This window comes from Dendropsophus ebraccatus, chromosome 14, assembly GCF_027789765.1.
Source record: "Dendropsophus ebraccatus isolate aDenEbr1 chromosome 14, aDenEbr1.pat, whole genome shotgun sequence".
Lineage (NCBI taxonomy): Eukaryota > Metazoa > Chordata > Amphibia > Anura > Hylidae > Dendropsophus > Dendropsophus ebraccatus.
Window position 1 is genome coordinate 32,366,848 of NC_091467.1, and position 19,335 is coordinate 32,386,182.

The following is a 19,335-nucleotide window of genomic DNA, read 5'->3' on the forward strand; positions in this document are numbered from 1 at the left end:
TCCATGTGTCCGTAATAGAGACTGAGGGATTTAATAAGCCTGTCCCTTGGACAAAGTCACACCCATCTCCAAGAGAAATGTAGAACACAGATCCCATTATATCACAAGTGACCACAGAGCTGACCCACTAGGGAGCTTGTAAAAACCTTGGCTGTGTTTGGTGGGGTGTGAGGGAGGAGACAGAATGAGGTCAAGAGCCCGATGTGTCGCTGTACATGAGGGCGGCCTATTAAATCATTTCAACAGTTAACTACTTCAGCGCCAGGATTCATCAAAAATTCGAGACAAGTATAAAAATAAGAAAAAATATGGGTGGAACGCATATCTATTCATCTATACACGTGAACCATTACGCTCTCCTACGGTAACCTCATGTAGGGCGCATAGTCATAATAGATATTACTGATGTAGTGGACCACACAGGGTACCATAACGTACAGTATAACAGTGATCCACCCAATGACCATCCCGTACCCTTCTAGATATAGTGCAAATGATCAAAATAATTAATACGAGTATCCACAACCCAATCGGGTCAAATCCAACAATAAAAAGCAGATAATCGTCCACTGTTCCCTACCGTTGTGTATAATCACACAACCTGTAGACAGACCATTTATAGCAAATAAAACTGCATAGACCCAAGGGAAACTCATCATATTGCACTATCCTAAAAGGTATCACTACAATGTTTGTCTCGAAAACCATAATAGGTTAGAAAGAACGCACGAAACTAAATTAGGGCTAAAGCAATAAAGAAACAATAATGATGTGTCTATTTTACACAAATAATAATAATAAATGTGGCAAGTCATGGCTGGTGCATATTTCAACAAATGGAGGTGTATGCAAACTATAGATACCCCACCAGGCTACACTTATACTGAGTACCTACAGAAAACAAGCATAACTAATCTGTTCGTTAAGACCCAGAGGACTTACAGTCTTAAGTCTAAAAGTCCAGCGACATTCCTTTTGAAGAATCAATTTATCCCAGTCGCAGCCACGTCTGGGAGGGCGCACTTTTTCAATGCCCACAAAGGATATCGCTCTCAAATCACCATTGTGGACCTCATTCATATGTTTTGCAATGGGCGTGTTCTCATTTCTCCTAATATTGCCAATATGGTCCTGAACTCTCTTTGTGAACTCTCTTATTGTTTTCCCTACATAATCAAGAGGGCATGTACATCTTGCCTTATAAATCACACCTCGCGTACGGCAACCTATAAAGTCTCTTATCTCAAACTCCTCCCCCGTAATCGAGGAGGAGAATTTTTTGTTTTTTTGTAAAAATTTGCATGCAGAACAAGATCCACAGGGAAAGCAGCCACTGGGTGGCTTGGGGAGCCATGTTCCATCCTTCACTGGGACAAAATGGATTATTCTGTCTCCAATACTTCTCCCCTTGCGATAAGTAATCGCTGGGTATGATGGTATTACCTCCTTTAGGACAGGATCCATGCGCAAAATGTCCCAGTATCTCCCCAGAACTGCTCGTACTTCCCTGTGCGCGCTATCGTAGGTGCCAATCACTCTCATAGTCTCATTCTTTCTTCCTTTTTTCTTTTTAGGTACCAGGAGTTCAGACCTCTTAGTGGCGGAAGCCACCTCCATCGCTTGATTAATGACCTCATTAGGGTACCCCCTACTCTGAAAGCGCCTTTTTAAGTCATTCTTTTCAGTCTCAAAGTCTGAGGGCGAGGAACAATTGCACCTCAGACAGAGAAACTGCCCTTTGGGGATGCCTTTTTTAAGGGGAAAGGGGTGCCAGCTATCCCATCTAAGCAAGCTATTTGTAGCAGTGCTCTTTCTGAAAATAGTGGTGCTAAGGGAGTAATCAGGATTTTTCATGATTTTTACATCAAGGAAATTGATTGTATTTTTGTCAATTTCACTTGTAAACCTCAACCCGATAGGGTTGTTGTTCAACCAGTTCATGAAGTCCTGAAACTCCTCCCTTGAGCCAGTCCACACCAGCATAACGTCATCGATATAACGTGACCAAAAGGGGATATTGGTGGAGTAGATGTTGTCACTGTCCCCAAACACCAAACGTGCCTCCCACCATCCCAATAGTATGTTTGCATAAGTGGGGGCGCAGGGGCACCCCATTGTGGTGCCCCTGCGCTGATGGAAGGCCCTCCCACTAAAGGTGAAGACATTGCTGGTAAGGACTAGCTCAAGTAAATCAAGGATAAACTGATTATGTTTCTGATGATGTATCCCTCGTGAGCTTAGAAAGTAAGCCACCGCCTTTAGGCCCCATTCATGGGGAATTGAGGAATACAGGGCTTCGACGTCCACACTGGCCAAGAAACTTTCCTCATCCAGGGTTAGACCGTCGATCTTTCTAAGCAAGTCCATCGTGTCACGGGTATAGGACGGCAATGTTTCCACAAATTCCCTCAACACTCGATCCAGATAAATTCCGGCATTCTGAGTGAGGCTGTTAACCCCGGACACGATCGGTCTAGCTTTCAAGGGATTTGTGCCTTTATGCAATTTCGGCAAACCATAAAATGTTGCCATTTGGGTGTGATCTGGAAACATAAAGTCATATTCAGATTGTGAGATAACATTCTCATCCCTTCCTCTATCCAGTACCCCTTTCAGTTTTTTCTTTAGTGTATGTACAGTATTAAAATCACAGGGTTCATATGTAGAACTATCTTTAAGGATATCCATACACATCTTTTGGTAATCATTGGTGTCTAATATTACCAAATTGCCCCCTTTATCTGACTTCTTTACAGTAATAGAGGTATCACTTTCCAGGCTCTTTAAAGCATTTATCTCCCCTTTACTTAAATTTGTATTAGGGGGTGGTTTGATTTTTTCCAGATCCTGTGTCACCAGCATCAGGAACGCATCAATGCAGGTAGGATCACCCACCGGTGCGTCCCTGGTGCTTCTAGGACACAGATATGTAAACGGGCCCTCTCCTCTATCTCTCTCATTCTCTTCCAGCAAAGCTGCAAGATCCCTTGCAGCAGGGAGTTCACTCCTCGAGATTCCCAATTGGGCACTCATATTTTCTTCCCTTGTTCTATGGAATTTAAACCATCTCAGCTTCCGAATGAAGAGATTAACATCTTTAGTCCATAGGAAGGGGTCAAACCTATTCACCGGCACATAGGATGAGCCCTTCCTAAGCACTGATAACTCATCCGTTGTGAGTGACCTGGAAGATAGATTAACCACCTGGTTCTCTGAGGAAATACACATGGTAGTATCTAGTTCTTGCTCCGTAGGGGGTACCCTACGCGGTGGCGACTGGGATAAATTGATTCTTCAAAAGGAATGTCGCTGGACCTTTAGACTTAAGACTGTAAGTCCTCTGGGTCTTAACAAACAGATTAGTTATGCTTGTTTTCTGTAGGTACTTAGTATGAGTGTAGCCTGGTGGGGTATCTATAGTTTGCATACACCTCCATTTGTTGAAATATGCACCAGCCATGACTTGCCACATTTATTATTATTATTTGTGTAAAATAGACACATCATTATTGTTTCTTTATTGCTTTAGCCCTAATTTAGTTTTGTGCGTGCTTTCTGACCTATTATGGTTTTCGAGACAAACATTGTAGTCATACCTTTTGGGATAGTGCAATATGATGAGTTTCCCTTGGGTCTATGCAGTTTTATTTGCTAAAAAATGGTCTGTCTACAGGTTGTGTGATTATACACAACGGTAGGGAACAGTGGACGATTATCTGCTTTTTATTGTTGGATTTGACCCGATTGGGTTGTGGATACTCGTATTAATTATTTTGATCATTTGCACTATATCTAGAAGGGTACGGGATGGTCATTGGGTGGATCACTGTTATACTGTACGTTATGGTACCCTGTGTGGTCCACTACATCAGTAATATCTATTATGACTATGCGCCCTACATGAGGTTAACGTAGGAGAGCGTAATGGTTCACGTGTATAGATGAATAGATATGCGTTCCACCCTACGTCACTGTGTGTTCCAAATCCTGAATCAGCTGAATAGGACGCATTAGTGGTGATCATGTGATGACTACGTAGCCCTGACGGAGTGAGTTTCTAAATCACGTGACGGTATCGGGACAACCCGGAAGTGCTAACAGCGAGACTGGAGTACATCACACGTGGGGGCTACAGCAATACTGAAGCGAGCTAGTTATCAGGTGTGTATCCGCAACCCAGAAGGGGCGGAGTTATGTGTATTTAAACCAGCATGTTTGTATACTAGTAAGGGGACGCCATACGCGCGGCTGGCACCATACGTGCAGTCTCTACCCTTCCCTTTTTTGTTTGCTAAGTGGCATTTGAATATCCTTTTGATCCCCTGATGATTCCTCCTACAGGAGATGAAATGCATTGGGACACAGCCACGTGTATTAGTAGGGTTTAACTAGGGACCCTAGGAGTGAGTGTGGCGGAGTCGCCCTTTTTAGGGCGGGAGCTCTGTTTGGAGGGACAGATTTATTAGGGTGTAATAGGACAGTGTCAGGGACCGGCTGTCCTATCTCCCATTTCTGTATACACTCAACTGTGTTTTCTCCCATTCACCTTACCGGGAGATCTCAGCCACCTACGTGGAATCCATTCAGGATTAAGGACAGCTACGGCGATGTGAATGTTCCACTGCCACTCCAAGTCATTCCGACTCAACAGTCACCGTTGAGCGGTAAGATAAACATTTTCCTAGTTTTGGCACTTTTGTTTATGTCTGGTTTACATCTTTGGTTATTCATTTTATATTGAGATTATTAAAAGTTACATGTTAGATCTTATTTCTATATACCCTATCTCAGTGAATCATCATACATTACCTGGCTGCAGGGCTGCTTCTCTGCGCTGTCTTCATCCCCGGGTCCCGCACGCTCTATCTTCTGAATGGCCAGTCAGCTGACGGAGCGCTCAGCCAATCACAGGCCGGGACCGCCGCGGCCTGTGATTGGCTGAGTGTGGCCTGTCAGCTGACCGGCCATTCAGAAGATAGAGCGCGGGGGACCCGGGAAGGAGACGGAGCGGAAGACAAGCCCTGCAGCCAGGTAATGTATTGCTGCAAGGGCTGCAAGGACATCGGTAACGATGTCCTTGCAGCCCTCGCTCAACGATCATCGGGCCGTGGAATAGGCCCAGTAAACGAGCAGCGATCTAGCAGATCGCCGCTCGTTTACATCGTTGATCGGGCCCTCCTCTGCCCGTGAAATAGGACCCTTAGGGAGAGTCCAACTTGTTCCACGTTTATACCCCAGTGCTTACAAAAGAACACAGACAACTGGTTGCCTCCTCATATGGAATATATGGGACCAGATGGCCACACACCTTACCTAGACCTCCAGCAAGGACCCACATGAAACTATACCCATAAAGATACTGTGACAACATGGACAATGAATCCTATTAAAGGGGTTATCCAGCGCTACAAAAACATGGCCACTTTTCTGCCTACTGTTGTCTCCAGTTCAGGTGCAGTTTGCAATTAAGCTCAATTTACTTCAATGGAACTGAGTTTCAACACCCCACCCAATCTGGAGACAACAGTAGGGAAAGTGGCCATGTTTTTGTAGCACTGGATAACCCCTTTAATTTTTTATATAGTAAATGGTTCACAGACAAAATCAAAATCTTATTATATACTGACTTACAAGCATGTCCTCACTGTAAAGGTGGTATTCCCTGCACAGAGTGCTTAACATAGATACAGGCTGCTCCTACACAAACACATCCTGAGTTACAGGGTAAACAGCGGGCGGAGATTGACACAACCCTTTGATCACCCTCTTGACAGAGGAACTACAACACAATTAGTCCAGACAATGAGAATTGTTGTAGCTTATACTATAAATCCAGATCCCTTTGCCCTTGCGATTGTGACTTTCTCCCTGTAGTAATAGATGAGCGGCCTGGGGGGAATTTGGTAGTTATCTCTCTTTTCCCACATAGTTCTTTAACTAAAATCGTAAAGTCAGGCGATTGGTAAATATACAGAATAATTTTAAAGCCTACATGTATGCAGAAATATGGGGACATAAGTTATATATATCTAAGAGAGCAAATAAAGGCCTTTTTAGATGAGCCAAGCAAGGGCAGATCTCTTTTTGTACGATCAGTTGTCCTAGGAACGTTTATATGCCCAATAATTGACCCCTGTAAAAGAGCTTTAAGATGTACAGTTCAACAGATTTATTGCATTGTACACATGCCAAAGCGCTACAGGACAACCCTTAAAACATTACTGTGACTTGGAAAAAAACTTTTGACATGTCAAGAAGACATATCAAGAAGCACAAGTCCAACAGCACAAAGGGACCAAGTCCAATATATGGCCAAACAGAGATGTGGGATTCACATTGGAAGGTCAGCTATCCCTAAACTGACCAGTGGATATCAAAATGAAAAGAAGTCCAACAGCATCCAAAGTGTAAGGATTTTATTCCATCACCAAGCAGATACAGCAACGTTTCGACCCCTTGGGGTCGAAACATTGCTGTATCTGCTTGGTGATGGAATAAAATCATGTCACACAAACACGTCATACCTTACATGTCACACAAACATGTCAAACGTTTTGATTGGTCGAGGTCTGGGTGTTCATACCCCTGCTGTCTCTAGTTAGAGCACCTAGTTGCAGAGGTTGGGATCTAAAATTTTCTATAGAACCGGACACCAGCAATAGGAAAAAGAATATATGGTGTCTTTTGCTTTAACATATGGCTGGGCAGCAAAGCACATTTCTCTCAGCTCTAGGTGGGGTCTGAACACCTAGACCATATGTCATAGTTCTTGATAGAGATGAGCGAACCTGACGAGGTCCGGGTTCGTATGAACCTAAACTCTCGGCATCTGATTCCCGCTGTCTGCCCGCTCCGTGAAGAGGGTGGATACAGCCGGAGGACCACCTGGAAAACTGGGATACAGCCTATGGCTATGGCTGTATTTCAGTTTTCCAGGCGGTCCTCCGGCTGTATCCACCCTCTTAACAGAGGCTGCAGACAGCGGGAATCAGACGCCGAGAGTTCAGGTCCATACAAACTAGTTCTTGAAAAGTTCTCGGAATCGGGTTCTGCCAGAGGGATTGCAGACTACATAGACTGCCTCTATCATGCTGCTAGGGGTCACAGAAGAGCTAACCTCTGCCACAGCCCGCCCTGCTACATGCTACTCACTGTGGTACACCAGCAGTTTGTGTCAGATGTCCTATACCTCCGTGAGTCACAGTAGTCAGAACCCTTCACAGATATGTCTTCCTTCGGCCATTTTAAAATTTTAACATTCTAGACCAAGTCCTAAAAGCAGAGGGTACCATCCCTTTAAGGACCACACAGTCATTCAGGTTGTAAATTAACAAGACCATCACAACAATTACTTCCTGAACATTTGCCAGGTTACACATAATAACTCTCCAGACAACTTGTTGCCAAACACTCAATTCTCTATAGAAGCATATGCCCTGAAGTTAGTTTCCAAACGGCTGATGCATCATGCATTCATATTAGATACAGGGTTTTTTTGCCCCATGTTGTATCTATGTATCACAGCTTGTGTAAATCCACTTGTAGTTGTAGGCAGAATACATTAATTCATATAGTGGGAGATTTGTGAGTCAGAAAGGTCGACATAGCTGTGGTCTATTGCATAAGAATGGCTGAAAATGTGGCCTAGGGAGGTTAAATATTTATATCCAGTCATGTCTGTAACTTTTCAGGAAATAATCCTGCAGCACTCATGCGAAAGGCATGTCACGCCTCGCAGATGTACATGAAAATCCTTACGTCGGGATGTGTTGATATAAAATAAATAGGGAGAGATTCTGATGGCTCATGTTTTACATACACAGGACTTCCGTTCAGTTCGGCATGTAAACGCTTGTCGCTGATCTAGCACGGTTACCCCTGCTGTTTTAATATTTTGGTCCCTAATTTATTTATTATTTATTATTAAATTGTATTGGAAGAACGTAATGCTGTTATCAATACGGCTGCTTGTTAGCCTCTCCATATACACCATACACTACATAACTAAATCTCCCAATTTTGGAGAGATTAGCTGATCATCCAATGTTTATAGGGGCTTCCCCATTCTCCAGGTAGAACCGCGGAAGACAACAGTCTTCCCAATTCTTTTGTTCTCTGGGAAACAAATCATTGGCAGTGGCTTTCTTCCCTGTCTCATAATAATACATGCACACACAGCTAAGCATCCTGTGCATCTTGGGAGAGATAGCCGTCTGCCAATCAAAACCCAATGAGCATTGCACAGACAGGTTAAGGGTGTGTTCTCAAACGCAAAACCTGTGTGTTTTTAAGGTCCATTTACCCCTTATTAATTGAGCAGCCAAGGTACACGAATAAGAGAGAGGTCCATTACTCTATGACATCACCCATGTACAGGGATTGTCCTAATGGGATGAATGGGATAAATGTCAAACAAAATATAGCCGGCTGCAGATGCATTTCAAACTCTAAAATAATAAAAAAAACATAATAATAATAATAATAAATATATATATATATATATATATATATATATATATATATACACACACACACACACACACAACTGTCAGAACCTGTTTTATTTTGGCTGGAAATTTCATTAACATTATGTCAGCTGCAGAGGCCCCCCCCCCCGAAAGTTCAGGTTCGGATCGACTCGAGCATGCTCGAGGTTCGCTCATCTCTAATGGGCACCTTTAAGTTGACCTTTGTGAGGTAGCTTTATATTCAAATCTGTGCTATACTGCTATAAGAAGCCCTAGAACACGTCTGGGGATTTAAGACAGATGACTCTCCAGAAGGAAAGTTTACCCCTACCCTGTGGACAGCTGTTTTGGGTTTATTGCCGCTTGTCAGAGGGGCCACAGAGAGGCTGATTATCATGGGTGTAATTTTAAAATGTACCTGTCCTCATAAAAAAAAACTTTTGACATGTGATAATGACATGTCAAAAGTTCGGATCAGTCCAGGTCTGAGTGTTCAGACCTGTACCAATTGTGAGAACCAGTGTCGAGAAGACCACACTGCTCTCTGCTCTGTGTCTGTGAAAAGAGTTTGGCTCTATAGACTTACATCAGGAGCCTGATTTATCATGTGCCTCAGCGCCGGGAAAGGACTGTGTGTAGTGCAGTCTTCTCCCAGCTCATTCTCATGATCGGTACAGGTCTGAACACTCAAACCCAGACAGATCTAAACTCTCTATCACATATCAAAAGTTTTTTTTATGATGACAGGTACACATTAAACCCCCAAAGATAATGGGGGATTAGCTGCCCTCAGCTTCCATCATAGGTATAATGTTTCTCCTTGAGAAAGGAGTCATAACATGTGTGAAGACTTAAAGGCCGTAATGGTAATTCTGGGATGTAGGATATGCAGAGCAGCTCTCTCAGACATTTTCTGTATGAGGGGAAACATCCCTGACACAGTTGTCTACAGTAAAAGTTTCTTCTGGAAAGATTTCTGGCTTGGCATGTATCCCCAGTCACATTCTAAGGCTTCTTACAGGAGTCAATCACTGACTTGGAAGTAGAGTTGCTTTCAGTGGCCTCAGAGAGCTGCTTTGCATAGTTCTAGAATTCCCAGTGGAGAATTAATGGCCTTTAAATCAACACATGTCTTTTTGATGCTTTCCTCAAGGAGCAACGTTGCTCCTTTGGCCTTAAAATTATGGAATGCTACAGAGAAGACACTTGGGGAGAAGAACCAAAACTGATGAAAAAGAAAAGTAAAATAACTGCTCACAGGTCACCAAATTCATATTCCGAAAGGTCATGACTAGCTAAAGACAATACAAATAAGATAGCTGGCAAACTTACAGCTAAATCTCCCTGTCCTCCATATACACACAGCACTCAGCTAAGCTGAGCGTTTATGTGTTTATGTGTTTGGAATGGAGACAGGGGGGTACACCACTACAACAGGCTCCTCTAGGATTATGAAGATAGTCATACAGACTGAATTTGGCTAACACATGTCTAAAGTGTATGGGGACCAGGCCTGTATTTAGAGTTCATGCTGCCCTAGGCATTTTGACCCCCCCCCCCTTCCCCCCCCCCCCCCCCCCCCCGGGAGACACTGGAGGTCAGGGGGAGAGGTTGGGGGCAGGGGAGAGGCTGGGGGTCAGGAGGAGAGGCTGAGGGCAGGGGGAGAGGCTGGGGGTCAGGGGGAGAGCCCAATGCAGCGCCGGGGTGAGTTTCCGGCACACACAGCCTGACAGAGGCCGGAAGCTTACAGCTGCAGCCCCGCGGTCCCGGACTTCTTCCCGTGATGTGACGTCATCGCCAAGCAGGAGAGAAGATCGAGCATCACAGGGCTGCAGCTGTGAGCTTCCGGCCTCTGATGGCACTCCGCTGGTCGTTGGTGCATAAGGTGGAGTGATCCAGTAGTATGTGTAGAAGGAACCCGGCAGTCACCAGATGAAAATGAGCTTATTTATTCAGTGCAATATGAATTACGTTACATCAAGTACACTTTTCGACCAGGCATGGCCTTCTTCAGCTCAAGCTGAAACGCGAAACTTGATGTAACGTGATGCATATTGCACTGAATAAATAAGCTCATATTCATCTGGTGAGTGCCTTGTTCCTTCTATACCTAGCATGTCAGAGAGGACAGCGTGAATAGCCCTATTGAAATCAATGTGTTGTAAATTTGTCTGTAATTGCAGATCCGCAATTACGGACAAAACTATGCAGCGGGTGAAGGCAGCCTAAGGATAGTCAGAACTCTCACAATATACTCCCCACATACTCCCAATCTACAAGAATAGTAGAAATATAGGAAGAAAGAAGCAATTAGAGACCCAGACAACAGCGCATGGGTTTTATGTCATCTCTCCAGACACTTTTAGAACACACTTTACCAAAACATGTTTACCTTGGCCTATTACCTGGTCTATAATCGTGAATACTAAACTCCAAGAAGGAGAACCCAGATGACATAAAGAAGAAGAACATATCACATCCAATGTGGAGTGAAGCGCGTCTCCTAAACATTCCAAGTGAAAGCATCTGCTGATGACTTGGCTAACTCAGAATACGAGCCCGGTCTATTACAGACAACGTCCTACGTCAAATGAAAGTTAAATACACAACTTGTGCCCCTGATTCACAAACTCTGTCTAGTCCTGCACAAAACATTGTTAAAATTCCACCGTATGTGGTTTATCAATAGTCTGTCATGCCATAGTGAGCAACGTCAGTTTTTCAAGTGTTAACTTTTTATAGTGCCCCCCTCCTACAACTCCTACAAGTGACCAAGTTTCCTTAACACCTCCCCCCATTGCAAGAAGTAACTGTCCAAGCAGCTTCTGCTATTTCTTAGTTCTTTAATTTTCATCGCCCCCTGCCAGGTCACCGCTCCCTGCTGTGCTCCCTATACTAGCCAACATCTACTCAGCAGAGTTAAATAAAAAAAAGGGGGTTTAGAGTAACCCCTTGCACAGCACATTCCCAGCTCGGACCATACAGCCAACGACTAAACTTTCCAACATGAACAATGAGAAGTTATGAGTTGCAGCTGGCAACTCTTACATGCTAACACTTACCTGTGCTGGCACTGCCAAGTTGAAAATCAGTAATAGAGACCAAGAGGGCGCATTTTAAAAGGAATGTGATCCACTGGGAGATAGCTGGATGCCTGCTGCCGAAATACATTCTAAAACTAACCTCCGGCTTTCCTGCAAAAGATGCAGGGGAGAGAGAGAGGGAGAAAGGAGGGAGGGGAGGAGTAACCAAAAAAAAAAAAAAAAGGGAGGGCCAGATGAAACAGATGAAAAACGTCTGTATGTCTCAGCTTGTGTGAGTGTTAAGTCAATGGGCTGGATCAGACATTACGTAAGCAAGTGTGAAAACTGGGGGAAGATCTAAAAGAAGTGAACAGCCACTTGAAAAAACTTTTATTACTTTTGTGTTCAAGCATTTGTTCACAAGAAACAAGGAGGGCATTACCTATAAAATTTCTTCATCCTGTTTGGTTTGTGTCTTTCCTTTTTTTTTTTTTTTTTACTCTCCGAACAAATCTCTGTATAAAGTTCCCTCTTTATATTTCCAAATTTACACAAAAACTACATGTGTGATGCCCCTCTAAGGGTATGTTCACATGGGGCAAATATAAGTGTGCGGAACATCCACAGCATATAACAGAAGCAGCAAAGTGAAAGGGATATAAAATAATATTGTGTGACGTGGGACGGATTCCAAATCAATTTATGCTGTGGAATGGCTGCAGATTTTTTGCGTTGACTTCAACAAGAAAGTTCAAATTTACCAAAAAAGCTGTGTATTTGCAGCGTGTATAAGGGTCATATACTGCTAAAATTGCACCACAATTTTGGAAACAATTTGGTCAAACAACTAGCTTACATGTTGTGATTTAGATACTTATCGGAATATCTGACCAAATGAGGCATGGCTTTGGTAGAAGAGGTATGTACCAAAATGTGTCAGAAATCAGTGTAACCCTATTCGGACCCTATTTCTGTCAACTATTAGTTGGTGTAAACTTAGACTAGACAGCCGATGTACTTAATATAAACAGTATAGCCAATGTGATAAATGTGGTGCCATTTACACTTCTGCAAATTGCTGCCCATGCGTCAGTACAGTAAAGCAAATATTTAAACAGTTTTAGAGCTCCTGGCGTCATAATGAATGTTGATGCTGGGAGCCCTGAGGTCCAGTCCACAGAATATTGTCAGTGCATGGACAATTCCATCAGGAAAGTCTGTTTGGAGCCACGTGGACTGTTCAGTATCTGAAAATAATTGATTTAGACGGACACCCGAGAAATCCCATTGACTTTGATGTTTTGTGGATTTTACACAGCAAAAATTTTTGCCTTGTATAGGCGGAATGGCCTTTACATTGTCGGCTATGGGTAATTGGAATGCAGGCACACCCGAATATGCCAGCATTCCAATTTAAAGGAAATGAAGTTCATCCGGCCAGTACTGCAGTACCGGCCGGGATAAACTTCACTTACACCAGCCATTCTGTGACATGGCAGCAGTAGTGGATTACAATAGGGGCGTTTCGGGCGGCAGCCCGGGGCCCTGAGTTCCTGGGGGGCCCATGACCACCCAAAAAGACTTATACTTTCAGTGGTGTACTGTCTCCTGGCTACACTTCCGCCATGATTTGCAAAAATCACAATCATCTGTCCTGTACTATGAACGCCAGGCTAGTGCTGCCATAGTTACAGTGGGGTGGGGGGGCCCAGGCTTGTTGAACAGCCCGGGGCCTATGGTAAAGTTAATCCGCCCCTGCATGGCAGTGTCACAGAACGGCCAGTGTCATACTGTGGTAGTCTCTTGTGGCATCCCCTCCCATTATATAGCATACAAATAATCCTACTAAGTATGACCATACAGTAAAGCACATACCAGTGCCATATGTTGGCCAGATAACACTTCCATACATTTGTCAACATAAAAACCATATACAGTTCTACCATACCACACAGTGCCAAAATAAATAGAGCCATGCAGTCATAGACCTCTTCTTTTAGCTGATACATAGTTAAGGTTTTTCTTCTTTTTTTTTTTTTATGGCTGATAACAAAAGCAAATGGCTGATGAGACACAGCCTGTTGTCAGTGACCTCTACTGGGGTTATCTTCTGTTTTCACCAGAGAATCCTAATGTGAATCACTGTACAGTTTTGAGCTGAATACTTCACTTGACAATTGATTCTGACAATGTGTATCTGGCTTGGTTTTTCATTCAACTCAACGCATTTTGGGCAGAGCACAAGGCAAATGTGTAAGAAAGATTGAGATAGAGGATGAAACGCTGCAAGACGGCCAAAGACATCAGATAACTATTGTCTACAGCTATCAGCCCTGATCTTACTGGTAACATACATGAAAAGGAGAAGTGTGGACTTATGGAAAATTCAGGGTCATTCAAAGTGTATCTTAGCTAAAGATGAGCCTTACTCATCCGAACCTGAGCATGCAGCATTTGATTACTGCTGGCTTAAGAAGTTGGATGCAGCTCTGGGAAGTCTTGTAAAATATGGATACAGCCTATGGCTGTATCCATGTTTTCCAGGACTCCCTAGGGCTGCATCCAACTTCTTTAGCCTTTGGTAATCAAATGCTGCATTCGTCCAAATGTTTTTTTGGACGAACAATTTGCTCATCTCTAGTCTTAACTTTTTACAACTTTTTATAACTCATAACTTAACTTTATGATTGGTCAGGGTCCAGCTGCTGAGACCCCTGATCACTAGAAGAAAGGGACAGAACTCATCAGATTCCTTTGCCCCTTAGTTTTTGATCAGCTTTTCTCGGTATGGACTTCATAACAGTCTCTATATTTCTGTCATTGCAATAGTACTTCACTGGTTGGGCTTTCCAGGGAAAGCCAAGCAGAAACAAAGGGACAAAGCGTTCAGCTGAGCACCAGGACCCCCACCGACCATAACTTCTGACATGTCAGAAGTTATATGAAAGTTTGGATACACTTTAATCTCTGATGGAGAGAAACTGAATACTTTCTCCCAAGTCTTCCTACATATTGCAGAGGGACAACTTATAATCTTATTTTCACGGGACCCTTTTAACAAGTGAAAAGTGGAGAACCCCTTTAAGTGACTATACAGTATATCAATACTGTGATACAGCAATATCAATATCCACCAATTCAAGACCCTGATATGTAGCAACATTTTTTTTTTTTAATTAAAGGGGTACTCCGGCTAATAATTTTTTCCCAAATCAACTGATGTGAGAATGTTATACAGATTTGTTTGTCTTCCAATACTCATTAGCTGCTGTATGCCCTGCTGGAAGTGGAGTTTTATTTACAGTCTGACTCACTGCTCTCTAGTGACATCTCTGTCCAAGTCAGGAACTAACATCCAGAGCAGTAGCAAATCCCCATAGAAAAGCTCTCCTGCTCTGGACAGTTCCTAACATGGACGGAGGTGGCAGCAGAGAGCACTATGTCAGGCCGCACCACTTCCTGCAGGACATACAGCAGCTGATAAGTACTGGAAGACTTGAGATTTTTAAGTAGAAGTAAATTACAAACCGGTTGATAAGAAAAGAAATAAAAATTCACAGGAGTACCCCTTTAATTTATATTCAACCTTACACGTCTTGATTGCTTCATTTACCATGCGTTTCAGTCTTTACTTCTCAGATTCCCTACTGGAGGTATTTAGCAGGCGGCTGATAAAAAGCACAAACCCCACTTTAAAACTTCTCATTCCTGGCTCAGCAATTCGGTGATCTCTAGTCTGATCTTTAATCCAGTGGTCACTCTGTAAGCTAATTGTTAAGGCAATGCTGTAATCTAGAGAAGCGTCTGCAAAGTCCATACAGACAGATTCTGGATTATTTGAATATGGCGATGGTAACCCCGCTCTCTACTGCTTGTCAGCTGGGATACTATAGAAGCCATATGTTAGCTGTAAAAGGAGGAGGGAAGGTTGGCTCTGATGTCACATATATGCTAAGCATATGTTTAAAGTTAACATGTACGTGTTAACCACTGACACGTGATAAAGGATCTCAAGCAAAACTATGAATATATGATGTAAAGACCAGAAAACAGTCTAACCACAGGAGAAATGGCAGTGAAACGTAGACCATATAAAATGCTGAGTGTTATAGTTATCCTCCATGTAATTTGGGTGGGAGGAAGGGAATATCTCTGTAAAATAACCAAAAACCCTATACTATAGAATATGAACTAAAATCTTATGGCAAAACCCAGCAGAGGGCAGACAACAGTTATCCTCTCACCCTCATCTTAAAGCGTTACTGTCACTTTAAAAAAACATTTGGACATGTCCATGGGAGTTCTATGATGTCTCCTCCCGCTTTTTGTAATTTTCGGTGTAACCTGCGCTTAATTGACGTTTGTTGTAATGTTTTTATGCTGTTTATGTGATTTGTGACCCGTGCTTAACTGGCGTTTTGTTGTATTGTTGTTCTTATTCTGAATAAAAAAACAACAACATTTGGACATGTCACAAGTTTAGATAGATTGCATTTTGGGTGTTCAGACCTATTGCAAGAGCAAGCATGTGGTGGAGCGCTTCACTCACATTGTAAGTTTTTTTATGTTCGTTTTGCAGCCATTTTTTGGACGGCTGTCATTCTGGTGACAAAATGCGCCAGCTTTATGCAAATTAGGCCGTCATTTGCATATAACAGCTGCGCTTGGGAACCAAAATGACGGCCAAAAAATACATTGTGTGGACATAGCCTTAAAGTGTTGTGGTACGAACAAAGAAAAGTAACAAAAACAGGGCGATTTTTCAGGTCGCAAGCAGTTTCCAGTTGCATAAAACAAGGGCCCTAGTGGATAGCCCAAAACTCTATAGTGAATATACAATATTGCGACAATGTTGTAGATCAGATCTTTTACATTGCTGGAGGGTCTGCAGAGAGGGATGTCTCTACAATCTCTTGATCATTTGTCTGCTCCATATGTCAAACTCAGGCCCTACAGCTGTTACAAAACTACAATTCCCATCATGACTGGACAGCTGAAGCTTCGGTTTTTCAGGCATGATGAGAATTGTAGTTTGTGTAGCTGGAACCCATGGTCTGCTCCTTTGCTGCACTCAGCCTTTGGCTATGTGCACACTACGTAAGTATCGGGACGTAGCGCGTTCCGTGAATAAGCGGCCGGAGATTTACGTAGTTTGCGTACAATGGAAAGTATACGATTTACGGCGGCACAGTTCACACTACGTAAGAACTTACGCGAGGATCGTACACGGTGCCGTAAAAAATGAACCAGACCATTGTTTGAGGACGAAAATGCAGTAACTTACACCCGTAGCGTAACATGCGGTCCCGTACGTAGTGGTGATTGCTTCATTTTTGCACTTTTCTTTGCCGATCCAAAAGGTTCTGTGGGGTGTCCGGTGCTAGGCAAAGATATCCAAGTAAAAGACCGCTGTCAGATCGCTACGTAGGGCGCTCGGGAAGCGTAAGTAGACTACGGGCGTAAGTTCGCGGACCGTACGTAGCCGGCCGCAACTTACGTAAATCCCCGGCCGGAGTTTAACACGTATATGTCCGGCCGCGAAAATATGCGGCCGGACATATACGTAGTGTGAACATAGCCTAATGGTGCGTTTACACAGACATATTTATCTGACAGATCTTTAAAAGCCAAAGCCAGGAACAGACTATAATCAGGGATCAGGTCATAAAGGAAAGATTGGGATCCATCTTCTTTTCAAATCCATTCCTGGCTTTGGCTTCCAAAATCTGTCAGATAAATCTCTCTGTGTAAACGCACCCTTATGCTGGGTTTACACGGAACTAATTTTCGCGATAACGATCGAATTCGAACGATAATCGTACGTGTAAATGCGGCGAACGATCGAAAAATCGTTCATTTTGATCTTTTAACAGGTTCTTAAATCGTCGTTCGCAAAAAATTCGCCGATCGTTCCGTGTAAACAGTCGTTCACTGATTTTACCTATGTGTGAGATAGGCTTAAGCCATCGCAAAACGATCGCAAAACAAATTTTCTGTATGATATATATCGTACCGTCTAAACGCTGATCGTTATTAAAAAAAAATCGTTACTTCAAAATCGTTAATCGTACAATCGGGCGAATTATCGCTCCGTGTAAACCCAGCATTACATCCCCTAATAAATGGTGAGACGTGCGGCTGATGTTGTAAGCTCTTTCATCAGCTGATTGCTGGACCTATTACACAGGGTTACAACATTAACCTGTTTGGCAAATAATTGCTTCATGCAATAGGGCCTTACTTTGAGAGTAATGCTGGAAATGTCACTTATGCTACGTTTACACGGAGCGATAATTCGCCCAATCGATCATTAAACGATTTTGAAGCAACGTTTTGGTTTTAATAACGAATAAATTGTTATAAATTTAGACGAATAAATTTAGATGAATAAATCGTTAGAAAATTCATAAGAAAAATCGTTATTGCGATCGTTTGTAAGATCGCTGAAGCCCATCTTTTACATAGGGTAAATCGGTGAAAGACTGTTTACACAAAGCGATCTGCCAATTTTCAGCGACGATTTAAGAACATGTTGAAAGATCAAAATGAACGATTTCTCGCTCGTCGCTTGATCGTTTACTGTGTTTACACGGTATGATTATCGCTCAAATGCGATCGTTTATGCGAAAATGCAATGCCGTGTAGGGACAGCTAACTTTCACTTGTCAGCTATCGCTTCATTCCGACATGTCAAAAAACAATCGTCTGTCAGCTGCACATCACCCCTGCAGTAAGGGATGTGCAGCTGACGGCTGATTAAAGTAGAGGATGATCATCGCTCGTTCACACTCCACACCTTTAGCAAAAAACACAGTAGTAAGTGCAAAATGCAGAATAGAGTGCAAATCTTTCATGAAGGGTACACTCGCACACTGTGGATTTTCTCCAAATAATCTTCAGCAGGTGAACATACCACAATATCATTTATTTCTTCTCCTGGTTTTGGCTAAGGGTAGCTTCACAGGTACCGGATTTGCAGCGGATTTCACGCTGCAAATCCTGGAAGAGTGAAAATTAGGGATGGTCCTAAACTGCCGAGGTTCGGGTTCATATGAACCCGAACGCTTGGTATCAGATTCCCGCTGTCTGCCCGCTCCGTGCAGCGGGTGGATACAGTGGGAGGACCGCCTGGAAAACTAGGATACAGCCTATGGCTATGGCTGTATCCCAGTTTTCCAGGCGGTCCTCCCGCTGTATCCACCCTCTCCACGGAGCGGGCAGACAGCGGGAATCATTGCCGAGAGTTCGGGTTCGTACGAACCCGAACCGAACTCGGTTCGGACCATCCCTAGTGAAAATCTATGGGGTTACATAATTTTCATTCTGCGGTGGATATGTAACCCGACCCACACTACATGGATTTGCAGCGGATTTCGTTGCAAACTCGGTACGTGTAAAGGTACCCTAAGATAGTAATCCAAACACTACATGTGAATCCAGCCTAAGGCCTGCAATTACAATTTTGGTTACCTAAAGGGGTTACTAATAAATATTTACTTACATGTTGTGACAACTGTCATTAGCAGAACTTGTTATGGCAGATTATAATCCTTGTACTAGTTAGATTCTTACAAATTTATCGCTGTGGAAGCTACCATCTCCTATTTGGTTGAAGGGTCATCGTGTTAAGGTCATGTTGACAGTGATACCAAGCAAGTGTTTTTATACAGATTTTGACTGATAACACAAACAATTTAGATGTCTGTAAACACATACAATTAACTCAATCTAAACTCAGAAGAGCTGTCATGCCAGTCACACCCTAAGGACAGGAGTGACACTGCTCCTGGAAGGGAATACCATGACTGAAATATCCTGAAATATCTGCTGCGTATTTGCTGCGT

The 19,335-nt window shown here is 43.1% G+C and overlaps 1 protein-coding gene across 3 annotated transcripts in view; it reads right to left on the minus strand.

Moving 5' to 3' along the window:
* MRC2 (mannose receptor C-type 2) overlaps positions 1-19,335 on the minus strand; it is an 86,221-nt gene that overhangs the window by 49,836 nt on the left and 17,050 nt on the right. For 2 of the 3 annotated variants that reach the window (XM_069952837.1, XM_069952836.1), the window contains exon 1: positions 11,531-11,665. The exons of the other annotated variant lie outside the window; for it this stretch is intronic. In XM_069952837.1, coding sequence (XP_069808938.1) covers positions 11,531-11,639 — 109 coding nt within the window. In that variant the 5' untranslated portion in view covers positions 11,640-11,665. Of the gene's footprint in view, positions 1-11,530; positions 11,666-19,335 lie in introns of those variants that run through there. 3 annotated transcript variants of the gene reach the window in all.